The sequence below is a fragment of the Cladophialophora carrionii genome, assembly GCF_000365165.1.
Source record: "Cladophialophora carrionii CBS 160.54 unplaced genomic scaffold supercont1.6, whole genome shotgun sequence".
In the NCBI taxonomy this organism is placed as follows: domain Eukaryota; kingdom Fungi; phylum Ascomycota; class Eurotiomycetes; order Chaetothyriales; family Herpotrichiellaceae; genus Cladophialophora; species Cladophialophora carrionii.
In genome coordinates, this window is record NW_008481831.1 from 1104265 (window position 1) to 1120548 (window position 16284).

The 16284-nt window shown below is 53.2% G+C and overlaps 7 protein-coding genes across 7 annotated transcripts; 3 read left to right on the forward strand and 4 right to left on the reverse strand.

The window, feature by feature from the left end:
• Positions 1–700: 700 nt before the first annotated feature.
• G647_07357 (uncharacterized protein) lies at positions 701–1987 on the forward strand (the record flags this gene model as incomplete). The annotated part of the gene is made up of 1 exon (XM_008731673.1): positions 701–1987. One exon carries the CDS (start codon positions 701–703, stop codon positions 1985–1987), a length of 1287 nt encoding a protein of 428 aa, XP_008729895.1.
• A 99-nt stretch (positions 1988–2086) lies between these two features.
• G647_07358 (uncharacterized protein) lies at positions 2087–3973 on the reverse strand (the record flags this gene model as incomplete). The annotated part of the gene is made up of 1 exon (XM_008731674.1): positions 2087–3973. One exon carries the CDS (start codon positions 3971–3973, stop codon positions 2087–2089), a length of 1887 nt encoding a protein of 628 aa, XP_008729896.1.
• An 871-nt stretch (positions 3974–4844) lies between these two features.
• G647_07359 (uncharacterized protein) lies at positions 4845–6155 on the reverse strand (the record flags this gene model as incomplete). Its single annotated transcript, XM_008731675.1, has 2 exons — positions 4845–5700; positions 5842–6155. The coding sequence occupies 2 exons, from the start codon at positions 6153–6155 to the stop codon at positions 4845–4847; spliced, it is 1170 nt and encodes a 389-aa protein (XP_008729897.1).
• A 1016-nt stretch (positions 6156–7171) lies between these two features.
• G647_07360 (uncharacterized protein) lies at positions 7172–7945 on the reverse strand (the record flags this gene model as incomplete). Its single annotated transcript, XM_008731676.1, has 1 exon — positions 7172–7945. One exon carries the CDS (start codon positions 7943–7945, stop codon positions 7172–7174), a length of 774 nt encoding a protein of 257 aa, XP_008729898.1.
• A 1139-nt stretch (positions 7946–9084) lies between these two features.
• On the reverse strand, positions 9085–10654 carry G647_07361 (uncharacterized protein; the record flags this gene model as incomplete). Its single annotated transcript, XM_008731677.1, has 3 exons — positions 9085–10405; positions 10461–10591; positions 10646–10654. 3 exons carry the CDS (start codon positions 10652–10654, stop codon positions 9085–9087), a joined length of 1461 nt encoding a protein of 486 aa, XP_008729899.1.
• An 825-nt stretch (positions 10655–11479) lies between these two features.
• On the forward strand, positions 11480–13073 carry G647_07362 (uncharacterized protein; the record flags this gene model as incomplete). The annotated part of the gene is made up of 2 exons (XM_008731678.1): positions 11480–11678; positions 11743–13073. 2 exons carry the CDS (start codon positions 11480–11482, stop codon positions 13071–13073), a joined length of 1530 nt encoding a protein of 509 aa, XP_008729900.1.
• A 377-nt stretch (positions 13074–13450) lies between these two features.
• On the forward strand, positions 13451–15421 carry G647_07363 (uncharacterized protein; the record flags this gene model as incomplete). Its single annotated transcript, XM_008731679.1, has 1 exon — positions 13451–15421. One exon carries the CDS (start codon positions 13451–13453, stop codon positions 15419–15421), a length of 1971 nt encoding a protein of 656 aa, XP_008729901.1.
• Positions 15422–16284: the final 863 nt, after the last annotated feature.

Below are 16284 nucleotides of genomic sequence, written 5' to 3' on the forward strand. Positions count from 1 at the left end.
AGGGGAAGTGAGAGTCGCGCAGTCATGTCGACGGGCTACTATGTACGTGCTGTGGTGTACCCCATAATGCAAGCTCAGCAGTTCGTCATGCCGTAATGTGGACGCTCCACCTGAGTTGCAGGCAACGCAGCCCCGTCGAAAGCCGCGCAGGATTCTCAGGTTTGCCGTCGATGCTTCTATTCGTTCAGAAGGCGAAAGTGAGTCCTCCGCTCTCCACATGTTCGTGGTGGGTGTGCGGCAACGGAATACCCGATCAGGAAGTCCCGAAGTGAGGGGCAGATGAATGAAGGCCCATCGTATCGTCGAATCTGGGGAAAGCAGCAACAAGCAGTCACGTGGCAGTGTGCGGCGTACGGTAGAAGGCAGGTCGGCCGGGACTGGGTTGGATGATGTCATTTCCAATGTCCGTATTCGGATTCTCACAGGGCATGGGTATCCGGCTCGTGCGGTACGAGGTACTTGATTTACACAATAAGTGAAGGTCGCTTCCAATCGCAAAGTCAATACGAGACCGGATACCGATGAAATGCTTCTGCCTAGCGAGAACACTTACATTTCTCCTTATCAGCGGCTACCTAGGGACTACCGAGTCGTTTCAGCTGATGTTCAACATGATGTCCAAACAGTCAAGCAGGTAGGAAAACAGCGGGACAAGAACTAACAACCAAGCCATTTTACCCTTCGAGAACAGAACGCACTCATGGACCCTCCATCCTCAGAAGGGCGCTCCCATCACCTCAACGGCAAAACAATCATCGTCGCGGGAGCCGGCATAGCTGGACTGACCTTCGCTCTTGCATTGGCACGGCAGTTCCCTGGCTCGTCGACCTCCGCGGCAAACCCCAAGGTCGTTATCTTCGAGCGTGATAGCTTTGAGGAGCGCATTGGCCGGGAAGGATACACCCTATCCCTAAGAACTGATCATAACGCTGGTGGCATTCAGGTGTTGGATGGCTTGGGTCTGTATGAAAAAGTCAAGAATCTGAGCGTGAACGCGAAAGACATGGCAGCAGAACGCGGCAGATTCAATGTCTGGAGTCCTGACTTTCGCCCGTTTCTCCGCTTGGCAACTGCACCATTTGGGCCGAAACGCCTAGTTGGCATGAGAATCCGTCGAAACGCTCTGCAGAAGATTCTCGCTCAGGCCGCCGCGGATTCGGGGGCTGAAATACATTGGGGAACTGCCGTTATGAATGTCGAATTGAGTAAGTATGGCGGCGTTAATGTCTACCTCAGTGACGGCTCGGTCGTTCGCGGCGACATTTTAATAGCTGCCGATGGATCGCGCAGCAAGTTAGGATTCCTCTTGAGACCGAAGCATGACCTGGACTACACCGGTGTCTATTGCTGGTCCGGGATAGCTAAATATGCTAGCCCGGAGGCAGTACCAAGACCAGTCAACCGTGACTGGGGAGTAGTTGTTGGGGCAAAAGATGGTGTCGGATGCTTCCTATCGCCTGTGGACGATACATCGGCGTTGTGGAGCTTGAGTCGCCGCAGTCCTGAAAAGAAGGAGTCCCTTCGATACCCCATCCCAAAGGAACGGCTTGACTTATTGATGCAAGAATCCCTAGATCTGGCAGCGTACTTCGCTCCGGTGGTCAAGAATTTGGTCTCTGCAACAGATCCGAGCACGGTCATGCTGTTCAATGCCATGGATCGGAAGCCGTTCCCGCACTCGATCTCAACAGACGGGCCTGTCGTCTATACCGGAGACGCAAATCATGCCGTCAGCCCTTTTGCGGGCGCTGGGGCGAATCTGGCACTCATGGACGCGTGGGATCTTGCCAAGGCATTGAAGGACGCTTCAACCCTAGACGAAGCGGTGTCAGCATATGACAAGGCGGCCGTCCCTCGAGCCAGCGCTGTTTTGAAAGCTTCAAGGTGGACGATTGACTTAGCGCATGCGACTGGAATCAGGCTGATTCTGTACAAGGTGGTTCTTCAAATGCTGGGTTTCTTTGTTGCGAGAAGCTCCAGCAAATGATATGGGGTCATGGTAGTGTGATCCTGTTTGGCGGTCTGGGAGAACCTGTCTGGTGTATCCCTTCGGCTGTTCTATCCCCTCATCTCTGCACTGAAACGATCAGGACGTAGCCGCATGAGTTATGGCTGATCTTGGAATCCACACTCCGCCTTGTCCGATTAACCTGTCCTTCAAGGCCGCTCCTTCCGTCCGTACGCCCAGTAGATGCACGGGAACTCGATCGATCTGCCTTTGCGTATTCTGCCTGAAGTCGACATAGCGTTCTGAGACCGACCGGCTTGATGCCTTCGATTTCTCACGCTCCAATGTCTCTGCTACAGACCATGCCGTTCGGGCCAGAGTTGCGTTCGTGATGCTAATATCCTTGTAGAAGTCGAACAACTCCGCTTCCTTATCCGGCTCCTCATCGAGCTGTGGCTCTTGGATCGCTCGTAAATAGCCCATCATCATCACAGACAGCTTAGCATCCACGAAATCAACGGAACCAAACTCATGAATCAGGTAAACTCGCGCGTTGTTCTTGTGGATGACTGTTCTTCTTCTATCCGGATCCGGGGCAATTGTGATAATGGCTTGGCGCCATTCGTCTGTTATGCTTTTCTCAAGAGCAAGCTTCTTTGGCAGACTTACCGCTGCCCAGCCGAAGTAGACTCCTTTGTATCTCATCAGAACTTCCTCAGGGACACCCGTCAGGTTCGCTGTGGGCAGATTCAACAACGCCCTGCTTCTGCCGGTGCCAGCGACGACTTTCCCATGGAATCGTACAGGAAACGGCGTTACAGGCCCAGACGCGGGTCCGATAACAGCGGGTCGAGCAAGAGCATCATACTCTTCCATTTCGAAGCGGTTGTAAGAGCCGTCCCGAGCTATATCGTACTCTTCGTTCATGTTGTCCAAGCGGTCTTGGACTCCGCTTTGATCATAGGCGGTAGTCATGGCTTGCTGTGCTACCGCACTTGGTTGATAGACCGAAGTTATCTGATTTGTGACTGCCTCGCGTGCCGTGTTGACATACGGACCGGTCGTAGCCGTCACGAATTGTCTTCCGACAGTGGCCGCAAGCTTGATGCCCGCTTCTAGTGGCATCGTTTTGAGCGACGAACCCCTGACCACACTAGAGTCTGTAGAGGATGACGCCAGTCGGAAGATTGGACTACCGCATAGGGTACGTTTCCCGCCTTCCGTGCACAGGACCACCCTCAAGTAGCCGTCCTCGGCATCGCAAGGGATCCGAAGTATATCAGTCTCGCGTGGGCGATGAGATCGAAGCTCTTTCGGAGCCTTCTTCAAGAACTTCTTGATATCCCTCTGCCACGCGCGCTCGTCATTAGAATTCACCTGCTCAGCCGCAGCCTTCACGGACGGGGTTACATCAATCCAGGTGCTCCTAGCACCGAGAAGACCTCCAAGTTTTAGACCGGTCTTACCCGAGAATCCTCTCCGCTGCAACCATAGAGTCCGGTCTGGAGGCAGCTCCCGGTCCGAGAAGATTGTGATTGCAAGATTCGTGGATGGACCAGAGTAGTAGACTATGCCAAATGAATGCCGAAGAATCGAGTAGTGCTTGGTAGATTCATATGGGTGGCCGATTAACCCTCCCGCAAAATGCCTGACATCCTGCAAAGCTGATACGAATTTGGACTGCGAAGGAGAAGGGTTTGAGATTGTGGGAGAGAGAGGCGTCATAGGTGTCGCTGGCGTTGATGTCGGCGCAGTACTATGGTAGCTAAACTCCGTCGAAATGCTGGCCGGTGATTGCACTATACTGGGAGATGGCTGAGATACGACGGGCGGCGACTGGACCCCAGGAGGTGACTCCAGGGTCATCGCTTGCAAGACAGCAGTCTGCTCCTCCAGACTCAGATCCTCGCCCGCCTGCGTATGCGTGAAGTGATTGAGGTCATCTGTTTGAGCTGTCCGAAGCGGCGGCGGTCGGTTGCTGCCATCCGCCTCCGAGGCACTGGTTCGGGATTTTGTCAAAGGCATTTTCGAGGTGAAACAAGACAAGCACATGAACAGGCGACATATAATCAATATTCCGGGTACCAAAGGGCATAACGCCCATCGGCGAACTTTGCATTCGTGCCCATATCGTACGGAAGCGTACACAGGGATTGCTTGATGGCGTCGAGTTGGAGAGAACTCAACCTAGGAATCAATATCAGAATGAGACCAAGAACAAGATGAAAGAAAGAGAGAGGGTCGTGGAATCTATGGGAATCGCGCCTCGGATTCCGCAGTTTCCGGTCATTTGAACTGCGTGTCTTTGGTGTCTGTGCTGCGCCGTGGTACGGAGGAGCACCTGCCACACAAGGACTTTTTCTGCGCATTCTCAGCGGTGTGTAAGAAATTATCCCATTCAGATGACATCTAGGCCCTCGATTCTGCGGCTTCTTTGCCGATAGCACCAAGCCTGAAGGGAATGTCGCGCAGTCTCTACATCTGACTAGTGATTCGTTATCAACTTTGTTGGCGATGGACCCGGGTCGACTTCAGAGGGCATCATTGGGCGCCGCTCTCTGTGCTGGGTCAGACAGGAAGTCTGCCTTTGCTGGCTGCTGTCAACCAAGCTCGGGTATGCTGTAAGGTTACCTCACCACATTAATGAGGATCCGAAGCTTGTTCGATGAGGCTGCTCGTATGCCATTCAAAGCGGGCTCGAACGGATGGAGCGCGATCATGCATGTTGTGAATGATACCAATCTAGGGCAGACCGACGAGTGCTATGACCATATAGCGTCGTGGCGTTCTGATTTACACTCGTTGGTCGAAGCCAAGCCTCGAAGCACCGGAGGCATTCTTCAACGCGGAGGCGGTGAGCATGTTCCTGGACCCATCTCTAGGAAAGAGGCCAGATCTATTCCCATGTCAGCTTTTTAGCCCTTCGATTTAGGGTTCCGGAGATATAAGAGGTCGACCATGGCTCACTCACATCGAGAACTGCATCATGAGACTCTCCCACTGGAGATGAGGATCTTTGCGCCGACGCTACAATGGCCGCATGGCTCTGGCTGGCTCCTCGACCCAAAGACACACTCCATACCGCCTCGGTGTTCATTCCTAGACGTCGCTGCAATTTGCCGGTCCTTAAGTCCCACATCTTGACGGTGCCATCACTCCCACCACTCAGAATGTGCCCGTCCCCTGCATCAAGCGAGGTCACTGCCCCTTCGTGCGCCTTCGAGATCATATGCAGGATTGAATGGTCCTGCCACGACCAGATGATGATATTCCCATCGGCACCGCCAGTCACCACGGCAGAGCTGTCAATGCCGCAGCTACTGACACAGATGTGGGTGACCAATGACTCGTGGCCCTTCAGAACCGCGAGAGGCCGTCCAGTGCTAAGATCCCAAATACGGACATCGTGGTCCATACTGCCGGTATATACTCTCTCTAAGATCCCGTCACTGTGACAGATGACGCGGTAGACGGGTCCAGTATGGCCAGACATGGTTGACACGTTCCTTGGCTCGCGAAGGCTCCACACTTTGGCAGTCCCGTCTTTACTGGCCGATTCTGCGTATTCTCCGACGACGGCCAGATCGAGAATAGAGTCTCCGTGACCTGAGAGCGTGCCCTGGCACGACCCGGTGCCCAGGTCCCAGATCTTCAGGAGCGCATCCTTCGACGCCGACACCGCCGTCGTTGCGTCGGCAAAGCCCAATGCGCGCACGGTTTCCGTGTGTCCAGGGAGACTCCCTATGAGGTGCCTGTTCAGATGGAAGATGAGCGTTGCTTGCCTACCAGATGAGATGAGATGAGACGGGGTGAGACGGCCGCTCAGTCAGCTTAATCGCCTCACAGAGAGTCATCAAGGAGTCAGTGACGGTGACAGCGACGGTGGCACGTACCGCTCGGCCAGATCCCAGCACCGAATCCCACCGCCTATCTCGCCAGAGAGGAGAACATCGTCACGCAAAGCCAATGACCAGGCATTCTGCGGATAGTCTCGAAACACGACGATAGGCTCCCCAGCTGCTGAAAACACGTGGATGGTCTTATCGTCCAGGCTCAAAACAATATACTTCTCCGAGACGGACACTCTGATCACCACCACACCAGAGCTGGATAGTTTGTGCCGAATATGCTTGTCGGTGTCGTGCTCCGATGTGGGTGCGGGTGCGGGTGAGTGAACGGATTCGAGCTCAGCCCGTGACGAGCTCATAATTAGCTAGTGAGGAGCTGCTGGACTGTTGAGCACTTGACTGTGTCTACTCACGCGATTTCAGGTCATGCTTTGCGCTCCTTGATGAGTAGATGCGGCGAACGAACATGAGTGATATTGAGCACAGAACCTAGATTATATGTTGCTGCCATACGGGGTAAAGCCGAGCAGGATCAGTATGTACCTGGGGTCGTGGGACGCCTGACTCTTCCTCCTCCTCATCATCATCATCAGGCCGTCTTCCCGCGGCATCGCTTGTCCCCTGTTGTATTTGTACCAATAGGCATGTCGGGTTTAGCCTTTTCCCGCCCTTGTTCGACCCGAGCTGACCACCGCTTCGTGGCCTGGGTCCCTTGCATTGTACCTTGCACTCGTACTTGGTACCTGACGAGGTGCGTGCCGCGTAGTCGTACCGATGAATGTGGGTTTGCGAATCCTCGTTACTGGCGTACGTTCTAAGGGATGGAATGAAACAACTCCCGAGTGAGTGTCGGGCGATCTGCGCCTTGCATGTCGTCGACTGGCACGCCGTGAAAACTGCAATGTTGGGAAGATTGGAATTCTTCGACTTGACGTGACGAAACGCGATGCAACACAGGAATCTGCGACATGCACGGTTGGCGGTTACACACGTCTACCTAGGTAGCGTCTCCGACTCAAATTTGGTGCTGCCCGGGTGCGTGGGAGCCGAAGGACAAATACATCGGGAGCAATCATCACTGACCCGTTCCGGTTGTCGAGTTTCCATAGTTCAATTAGGCAGCTAATAAGCTAGGGTACAAATACACATTCTATCGTAACATCATGCAAACTCCTGGCTGAAGAGTGCTGCTGGTATTGTTGGTACATGGCAACTCTCGTTCGTGTTGCACCACCCTCCATGCCCTATGCGTGACTCGCCGATGTTGTACACTTCAACGGATGGGTATGGTGTTAAAGTGATAAGAAAGGTGGTATCATGACCATCTGGTCGAATGATTGATGTGGTCACTGGACCATAACCCTTGAGCAATGTCCTAATAATTCGTTGCTTGATGGTTGTAGGGCACATTCTGTCCGTAGCCAGGTTGCCCGTACTTCGGCTCGGTAGAGAAAGGTGCATGTCCGCCGTGCATGGTAGATCCGGTCATACCGGTCTCGTGACTTGGACGATAACCCGCGCCTGCCCCAGTGCCGGTGGCCAACTCTGCGTCTCGAGTAGTGCGGACCTTTTTGTTGCGCCTCCAGAATGGTCCTCGACCAGTGCCCTTGGTATAGTTGTTCTTTGGGCTCGGGCCGAAACGCTTCTCCTTCTTGTGGTGGCGGGCGAGAAGGACCTGAACGATCGCGGTGATGAGGAACAGGAAGATGTTCAAAACCGCCATGGCGAAAGCGGCGGTGTTCAGGCTGCAGACGTAACCCCAGTCACCGGCGCCGGGAGCGGCCTCGCTATCTGGACCAAACCCGAGAGGGGTGTTGACGATGCCCCGGCATGAGTTTGCGCCATGGCGAGTGTAGTATGCGATGGCGGCAAAGCAACCGACGAAGCAGATGTCGAGAATGATGGCGATGAGTGCGAAGAAGGTAATCCCGCCGAGGAAGAGGGTGAACAGAACGCCGAAGATGGTGTACAGTACCGCAGCGCCAGACATGCCCTCGACCGCCTTCTCCCATGTTGGAATGTGGATGTCTTTCTGAGCCAGTACGGCGAGGAAGTAGCTGTAGATTCCGAGGATAATGGCTGAAGAAGCGAACTCGAGGAGCCGCAGGCCAGTCTGGCCGAAACGGAGGACGGCACCACCGAAAGCCATGGTTACGTTGGGGTCGGCGTGTGAGGGTATCAAGACTATCGCTGGAGGTGTGCTATGGTGTGGTTTCTGGGTCGGACAACGAGGGATACGAAAGAGGGTTTGGGGGCCTCTTTGTAGCTCGTGTGAGGAGGTCCCATTCAGTCCGTGCGTCTTGCTCCCTGATGGTTTGATGAACTCAGAAGTTGGCGGGTGACGTTTTGTTGTGGCTGTCGATCAACGACTGCATCATTTTTCCTCGGCCCCAAGACGCAGGGACCGCGCAAGTGGCGTTTGCATGTGTATATGATTGGTTGGAAGTGCCCCCTACGCCACAGTCATGACATAACAAGCCAGCCCACGTCCCGCCTGGCGCCTGCGCTCGAATGACACCCTTGAGAATTGATTGGTGCGATCAGAACAAGTGCTTTCCGATCGAGCTGAATTCAAGAAATTTCAACCCGGACCAGGCGACGACAGCACATTGCCCAGTACGGAGTACTGTGGAACTGTACGACAGTACTGCGTACATGCACACACCCAAGCCACCACAAAAGTCGTGCGGCTCGATTTGTTAGTCTAAGACGGTACTGGGTACTCGTGCTCGTGATGCCACCAACAACCAGAAGTTTTCTCGATCCTGTTTGCTTCACGAGCCACAGATCTTGGTCGCAGAACGCTCGTCGCACCGCCACCACCGCCAAAGCTTCGGTCGGTTATGGTTTTACGAGTACTACCTAACGTCCTCTCCACGCTCCAGACCTCGATCGCGTAACAAGCACGGCCGGAGAAATAATTCGTTGGTGTCGCACTCTCCTGAAGCGGCAGGTTCAATAATGCAAATTCCACCCTTTGACAGTTGAACAAGTTGGTTGGCTGGCAGCGATGACATTTGCCGTCTGCTATGACTTGAGAGCTATTAACCATATCAATTGCAGCTTCTGACCAGAGTTCTGTCTTCATCTCGGTTTGATCTCATCTAATCATCATTACCACGTCTATCTTCTCTCAGACTTCGGCCTGCAAAGTCCTTCCGCAAATATGTCCACCGAAGAGAACGTAATCTGCCCAAGGCATTCCTGAAGATGCAACCAAAGTGTCCTGGATGTGTGACAATAGCGCATGACACTGATTTTTCACTCCGTTCGTCACAATGTTTGATCTTACTGCATAAATAGACTGACCGCCAACACCCCCATGACAAGCGATCCTGCTGTGAAATCGCCAATTCTTGCGGCACCATTGGTGTTCGACGGCTGGCTACCGTCACCGGTAGCCGACGGAGTTGACGATGACGAAGGCGTTCCTGACGGTGTGCTACCACTAGTGTTGTTACCGGGCAAGTTGCTTTCGTCGTTCGGCAAGATGTTCAGCTCGAGTCCAGTAATCTCCAGGCCGTTGGAGTCATACACAGTCTGTGTAGGTTGGGTATCCGTGACCGATGAAGTTCCGGTAGGAAAGTTACCGCTAACGCCGTTCTCTATCAAGTCGTCGACACCGTCGGGGCGAGCAGGAATGTCAAAGCTGTTACTGAAGTTGGTCCCAGCAAGCAAGCTGATAGCACAGACTGGTGGGGTCAATGAGGTCGCGGTAGCGTTGGCTTTTTCAAGGATAGCGACATCTAGTGAGTTGTACTGCTCCCGAAGATTGTTGTAGTCTTGCAGGATTGACACGGTCCCGTTCTCGTTCAGGTTCACAAGACCATAATTGTTGGGCTCTTCACTGTATTCGTAGATGAGCCCACCGGAGAAGACCCTTGTCATGTCTTCGGAGTACAAGGCCGGAACCTCACTGAACTGGCGGGGAGTGACGAGATTGCAGCCATACTCGGAAAAGAAGATGGGGATAGTAGTGTTACTAAAATCGCCAACCAAGACATCGTAGCCAGAAGACTGGAATGTGGCATCACCACACCACGAGTAGGAGTTGAGACCAAAGAAATCGATCTTGGAGCTCGTATCGTTGTCCAATCCGCAAGACAGATAGTTGAAAGTGCCCATCAGCAAGGGACGGACATCGGCAGCAGAGTAGCCGACTGGAATCTCGCGAGGGGCTTGCTTGGCGATGTAGTCCTTGAGGTCTCTGGTAACGGCGCGGATGTAGGAGGGTACTTCAGGGACAGAATCTTCGTTGATGACCTCGTTACCACTGAAGAAGCCCAGGGTGTTGTTGAAGTGCATGAAGGATTCCACCACATCGAAGACACGCTCCAAATAGGTCGAGCTGTACGACTCCCAGGGTGCGCCGCGGTTCAGAGACTGGTTTGGCAGAGGGCTGTTGACATCCAGAATCATGTAGATGCCAGCGGCGTTGAAGATGGAGGCGCAGGCAGAATGGTCCAGGTCGGGATCAAGGTTGTAAACACGGATAGCGTTCACACCCAGTCTCTGCATGAGGACGGCATCTCGAAGGCAGACGTCGGCATCGCTCAAGGGGTCAATGCCAGAGCCGGGATTGAAGCCGGATGACCCACCGGGCTGATAGCTGTGCGCAGGTGTCAGCATTGTATTGTTCCAGCCGGAAGTCTATTGTCTCATACGCAACACCAATGATCTGGAAACGGGTACCATCGACACTGTTGACAAAGTCGGAACCTTGGACAATCAGAGGAGAGACTGCAAAGGCGTAGGAGGTAAAGAGAGCGATAAGGGCGAGCAGGGTCGTCTGGAGCTATTCCACCGGTTAGCACATGTCAAGAGCACTGTATTGATTTGACTGCTTTACCTGGGCCATCTTGTTCAGGAGGTCGTGATATCAACCTGCTACTTCGGTAGTGGAGGAATCGAACTGAACTACTCAAGGGGTTTGAAGGAAACAAGCGAGAGATTTCAGTCAATATCTGGGTGCAGTTGAAGGCCGTAGCTTGAACGAAGGACGCGGCTTCCTCAACAACAAGAAGCTGCGCAGGGTGAAGAAGCGAAGGCGCAATTAACCACCCGCAGGTGCGACTCAACGAAGGTGAGAAAGACGATGATGCAGTTGACAAGGAGCTACAAGAAGGTATACGTACTCCACGAGCCTCAGCTTGACCTCAACGGACCATTTGCACATCCATGCGCGTTTGCGTCCGGAGCCCCAAGCACGTTTTCACATTTTAGGTATGGCGTATAGATTCGGTGGGCATGATTCGCGATACTGAGTCTCCACTTCGGATTGTCTTCCATCGCGTTGGAGACCGGCGGAGGACAAAGTGGCCAATCATGGCCCTCTCTAGAGAAATAGCCGAAGTCCTATCTTGCCTGGAAATTACCCGCGCGGCGCCCAGAGGTGCTGGATTGCATTTACAAAGTACCACAGTAGTTATCGATACCTTTGCATGCGTCGGAGCCAAGGAGCGACCCGGAGCTGACGCGCACCTGCTGTGCGACATGTTGTGCATGTTTCAGTAGGATGAGAGAGGAGCTCATCAACCCGGAAGATCCGCCTGTGGAACCAAAGAGCGGCCGATCCGGCTAGTTGCGCACGGAAGGTAAGCCGACGTCAAATTGCTCTGACTGGCATTCGTGAGATCGGCCCTACCGCATGCGCTCTGGACCTGGGGTGCCGTGTACTGCAAAGATGTCTGCTTCAGAGAAGAGCGCGGTTCCCCAGCGAGCAGCACAGAGGACAATTGTCTTCTTCCATCCAGATCTCGGAATCGGTGGAGCCGAGAGACTAATTGTTGATGCTGCCGTTGGCTTGCAAGAGCAAGGAAACAAGGTCACCATCTTCACCTCTCACTGTGACCCCAATCATTGCTTTGAGGAGGCCAGAGATGGTGAGTACCGTGCTTGATCCTACGTTCAATCACAGCTAAAGAGTTGACAGCTCGGTGAGTACAGGCACCCTTGATGTCAGAGTTCGCGGAAACACCCTGTTTCCCCCCACGTTCCTAAACCGCTTCCATATTCTCCTCGCGATTCTCCGCCAGATACATCTCGTCTTCTCGATCGCAGTCTGGAGCAATGAGCTGAACAGACTTGAACCCGATGTGTTCGTGGTCGACCAGCTGTCGGCCTGCGTGCCCCTACTGAGATGGCTCTTTCCGCGCCGCCAGCGCACCCTCTTCTACTGCCATTTTCCTGACCAACTGCTTGCGGACCGGCGGACAAGTGGGTTGCTAGGGCTCTTGAAAAAGGCATACAGATATCCCTTCGACTGGTTTGAGGGATGGAGCATGAGCGCAAGTGACAGGATCGTCGTCAACTCCAATTTCACGAAATCAGTTGCGTCGAGGGTCTGGCCGGCCCTCTCAGAGTCTCTAGGCGTCATATACCCGTGCGTCAACATCCAAGAGACGAAGGTACAGGTGGAACCGGAAGAGACGCCATTGTGGGACGGACGGTTCAAAATCCTTCTTAGCATAAACCGTTTCGAACGGAAGAAAGATATTGGTTTGGCTATACGGGCTTATAACAACCTCTGTGCTGATGCCCGTAAAGGGACCCGATTGATCATAGCTGGTGGGTATGATCAGCGAGTTTCTGAGAACGTCGATTATCACAAAGAGCTGGTCGACATGGCAGAGGGATTCGGCCTGTCAGCTGCCACTGCCAAAACAGTGCCTACAGCCTTGGGTATCCCCGACGACATTCAAGTACTGTTTCTGTTATCCGTACCCGGGCCGTTCAAGGAGACACTTCTCAACAATGCTCGGTTGCTACTATACACTCCCTCCAACGAGCATTTTGGTATTGTACCCGTGGAAGCTATGCAGCATGGACTGCCCGTTCTTGCTTCAAATACGGGCGGGCCTCTGGAAACCATTGTCGAAGGTGAGACAGGCTGGCTGCGAGACGTGACTAAAGTCGAGGAATGGACTGTTGTGATAGACAAAATTTTGAATGGGATGAGCTCAGCAGACCTTGAGAGCATGAGTCACAATGGGCGCAAAAGAGTCCACCACTACTTCACAAGGGTGATTATGGCAGAGAAACTCAGCAATGAGTTGGACGCCATGCTCAGAAACAAGCGCAGTACCTTCCTCGAGAGAAAGGACATCATCTTCGGGCTTTCTCTTGTTGCTGCGTTCGCGGCAGCTTTGTTTGCAACCGTCGTCAAGGCGAAAGGTGGCCAAGGAGACAGAAGAGCGACCGAGTTCGTTCGGGCGAAGAGAATGCACGGAGACACTGATGAAGGGCTAAAGATGTTTTCCAATAATTATCATAGGTAGCGGGTGTAGAGACCGACCACACTTAGACTTCTTATTGAGAAGCCGTCATCAATTGGTGAATAAATTGTGAGGCCACCGAGCACAACTTACTACAACATCCTACTATCACGTGACTTCCCGCTACGTGCCCTTTTACGCGTCTTATAGGGGTGCGCGTCTCCATGGTCGCGCTTGTTTTCTTTGGCCCAATCGGGCCTTCCTTGGCTCCCTCTCGCCATCCCACCCTCTCACCGACGGCAACGTCAAAACTTAACAGTAGTTTCACTCTGCCTCCGCTCTTGCTGCTTTCGACTTGAAGATCTCGGCTTCCACATTATGTGCTCTTGAGGTACTCTTGTCCTTCTGCGTGAAATACATGTCCAACTTTGGAGCTTGCAATGGTCGAGGTGATCCTTCTTTCCTCCAGTGCGCCACCCAGCCCAGTGAGGACCAGAGTTGGCGCTGGATCCAGCAAAACTAGAATAGCGCTACCCGAAAAGCTCGACCTTGATCTTGACAAGTTCGACGATGATACCACCCTAGATTTCAGTATCGCTAGGCCTACCAAAAAAGCGCGCCTAAGCCCGGAAGTACGGTCAAATTCGCGACTCAGACAGCCGAAATCTGCCACTGAAAATGTCCGTGGACTCGACTTCAACTTCTCTTCCGATGACGATCTGACAGACGTTCCGAGGGAGACGACTGCTGGGAACTCTCTGAAAAACTGTTGGAAGCCGAGTACCGACATCGAGATTTTAGACGAGATCACCTACTCGTCCTCTGCACCAGAACTACTGTCATCGACCAGGACAAGGCAAACTGGCGCTGAAACCACCACGAAGTTCGTGTTAGAGGACTTCTTCGATGACGATCTGGGAGATTCAAGCATTACCCCGCCACAACTGGAGCATGACAGCAGACCAGCAGACCTTCTGCCTAACCTTACAAAAGGACCAAGTAAACGTCAGAAAAGAACCTCCGCGAACCCTGAACTAAACGAAAGAAGGAGCAATGCGAGTAGAAAAGCCACTGCCAAGGATGTGGACGATATTGAGTTTTCCAGCCCTGTGACCGCCAAGTCATCGAATTCATCCAAGCTATCGAAAGCCGAGAAGGCCACCAAAGCTAGTGAAAGAGCCGCGCAAAGGGCAGCTGCAAAGGCCGACAAAGAGGCAGCCAAGGAGATTGAAAAGGCGAGAAAGGCACAAGAAAAGGAACAAAAGGGAAAGGAAAAGCGGAAGGCAGCAGACCTCGCGAAAGTCAACAAGTCACGAACCAACAAGAAAGATGCGACGCCCGAAATGATCCTGGATATGTCGAGCCTCCTCAAGGATACCAGTGTTGGCACCCAGGTCGAAAAGCGCATGGAGATTGCCCAGGTCGAGGTCAACTATATCAACGAGGAGATCAGCCTGGCTGATGACGGCGTTGATCAAGAACACCACGGAAGCATCGTTACGTGGCGACGCAAAGTAAATTCGACGTACAACGACGAAGTGGACCAGTGGGAACCGACTTCCAGATGTCGGGTTGTCAAGGAGAAGCATGTTTTGATTCACCTGTCGGCCAGAGACTTTGTCGCTGTGGCTGCCGTCGCACGGTCTGGCGCTGAGGGTTCTGTCATGCGAACAGAGGAAGACCTGAAGGCCAACCTTGATGCACATGTCAAATCCATACGGCAGCGCTTCGGCGATTGCATTCCGGTCTATCTCATTGAAGGGCTGCGCAGCTGGCTAAAAAAGAACGTCAATGCAAAGAATCGAGCATATACTGCTGGTGTTCGTGCTCAGATGTTGCAAGCCGATGCCGATGCGGAACCAGCTTCGTCACAAGCCAGAAGTCGAAAGCGTAAGAAGCCACTTTCGGACTCTTTGGATCTCTCACATGTCACATCCGACATCGTTGACGACCTGCTCCTACACCTTCAGTTGGTGCATCAGCCGATATTGATACATCACTCGCCGACGCCCACGGAGTCGGCTTCTCAGATAGCTGCCTTGACCCAACACCTTGCCGTCCGACCTTATCGGGTGGCGCAGCTTGAATACAACCTCAAGTCGGCATCATTTTGCATGAACAGCGGTCAGGTCCGGACGGGAGACGACGCGAAGGATACCTTTGTAAAGATGCTCCAAGAGGTGCAGAGGGTAACTCCAAGTATGGCGTATGGGATAGTTGAGGAGTTCAAGACGATCAGAAAGCTCGTTAAAGGCTTCGACAAGCACGGCAATCTGTTGCTTGAGAATGTGCGCAAGACTGTGAACAAGGATGGCGGGTGGAGTGACAAGAGACTTGGTCCTCAGGTCAGCAAAAGATTGTTCAAGGTCTTCATGGGCCGGGATCCTGCTGCAACCGACGGCATGTCCTGACGCTACCGCACCCTTGATGCTTCTTCAGTATATTATCAGATCCGTGTGATCAGTCTCCCCGACTGTCTCTGACCGCAATGTTTCGTCGCCAGCGAAAGCAAGCCACATATGGTACTATCAGTATATCAAGAGATGAGCTGGAGACCTCGTAGCTACAATTACGTGTTCTAGCAATGTCGAATAGCAATACCAGGGCCCCCACCCAAGAGCCTCAGCATATTTCTTCGACGGAAAGACAGTGTTCTTCCAAAGCACCTCCGGCGGGTTCATTCAGTGCTACGACATAGACAGCCAGCGAAAAACTCTCTGACGGTCTGGATGGGCGGGAGGTTCTAAGTCACACCACCGAGATGGAAATCTTGATTGACGGCGACAACAGGAGGCCTCGAAAGGCATGTTAGAGTGAGAAGACAGACTGATACTGTCTCCGGAGGTGTACAAGTTGCAAGTGTGCAGCCTCGACGACTCCCGTTGAGCTCGTTGTCGGTGTCTTCTGAGGCCACCCGGGTCGGAGCTTGTTGCCCACCTCGCAGCACTCGTTTTCGCACAGGGGTGTGTTTCAAGTTCGTGTTTCATCTCCGGGGGAGCTGCTTTACCGAGACCGACAGCGCGTTGTCAGAGGTCACAGACGTGCACCTTGAAGCAGGAACGTTCTTTGTGCAAGTTCTTTGGGACTGGCAACTACTGTGTACTCTGTGGTCGATCGCTTTGCTGCTTGGAATCTGGCGGACTCCTTCATGGCAATTCGGCCTATTCTCCTTCCGTTCCGGCTAAGCCACAGCGATGTTTGTCAATCAGGCCGGCTTCGACAGACTTGGCACACCGTTCAACCTGGCTCGTCGCTAAAGTGAGACAGAACGTTT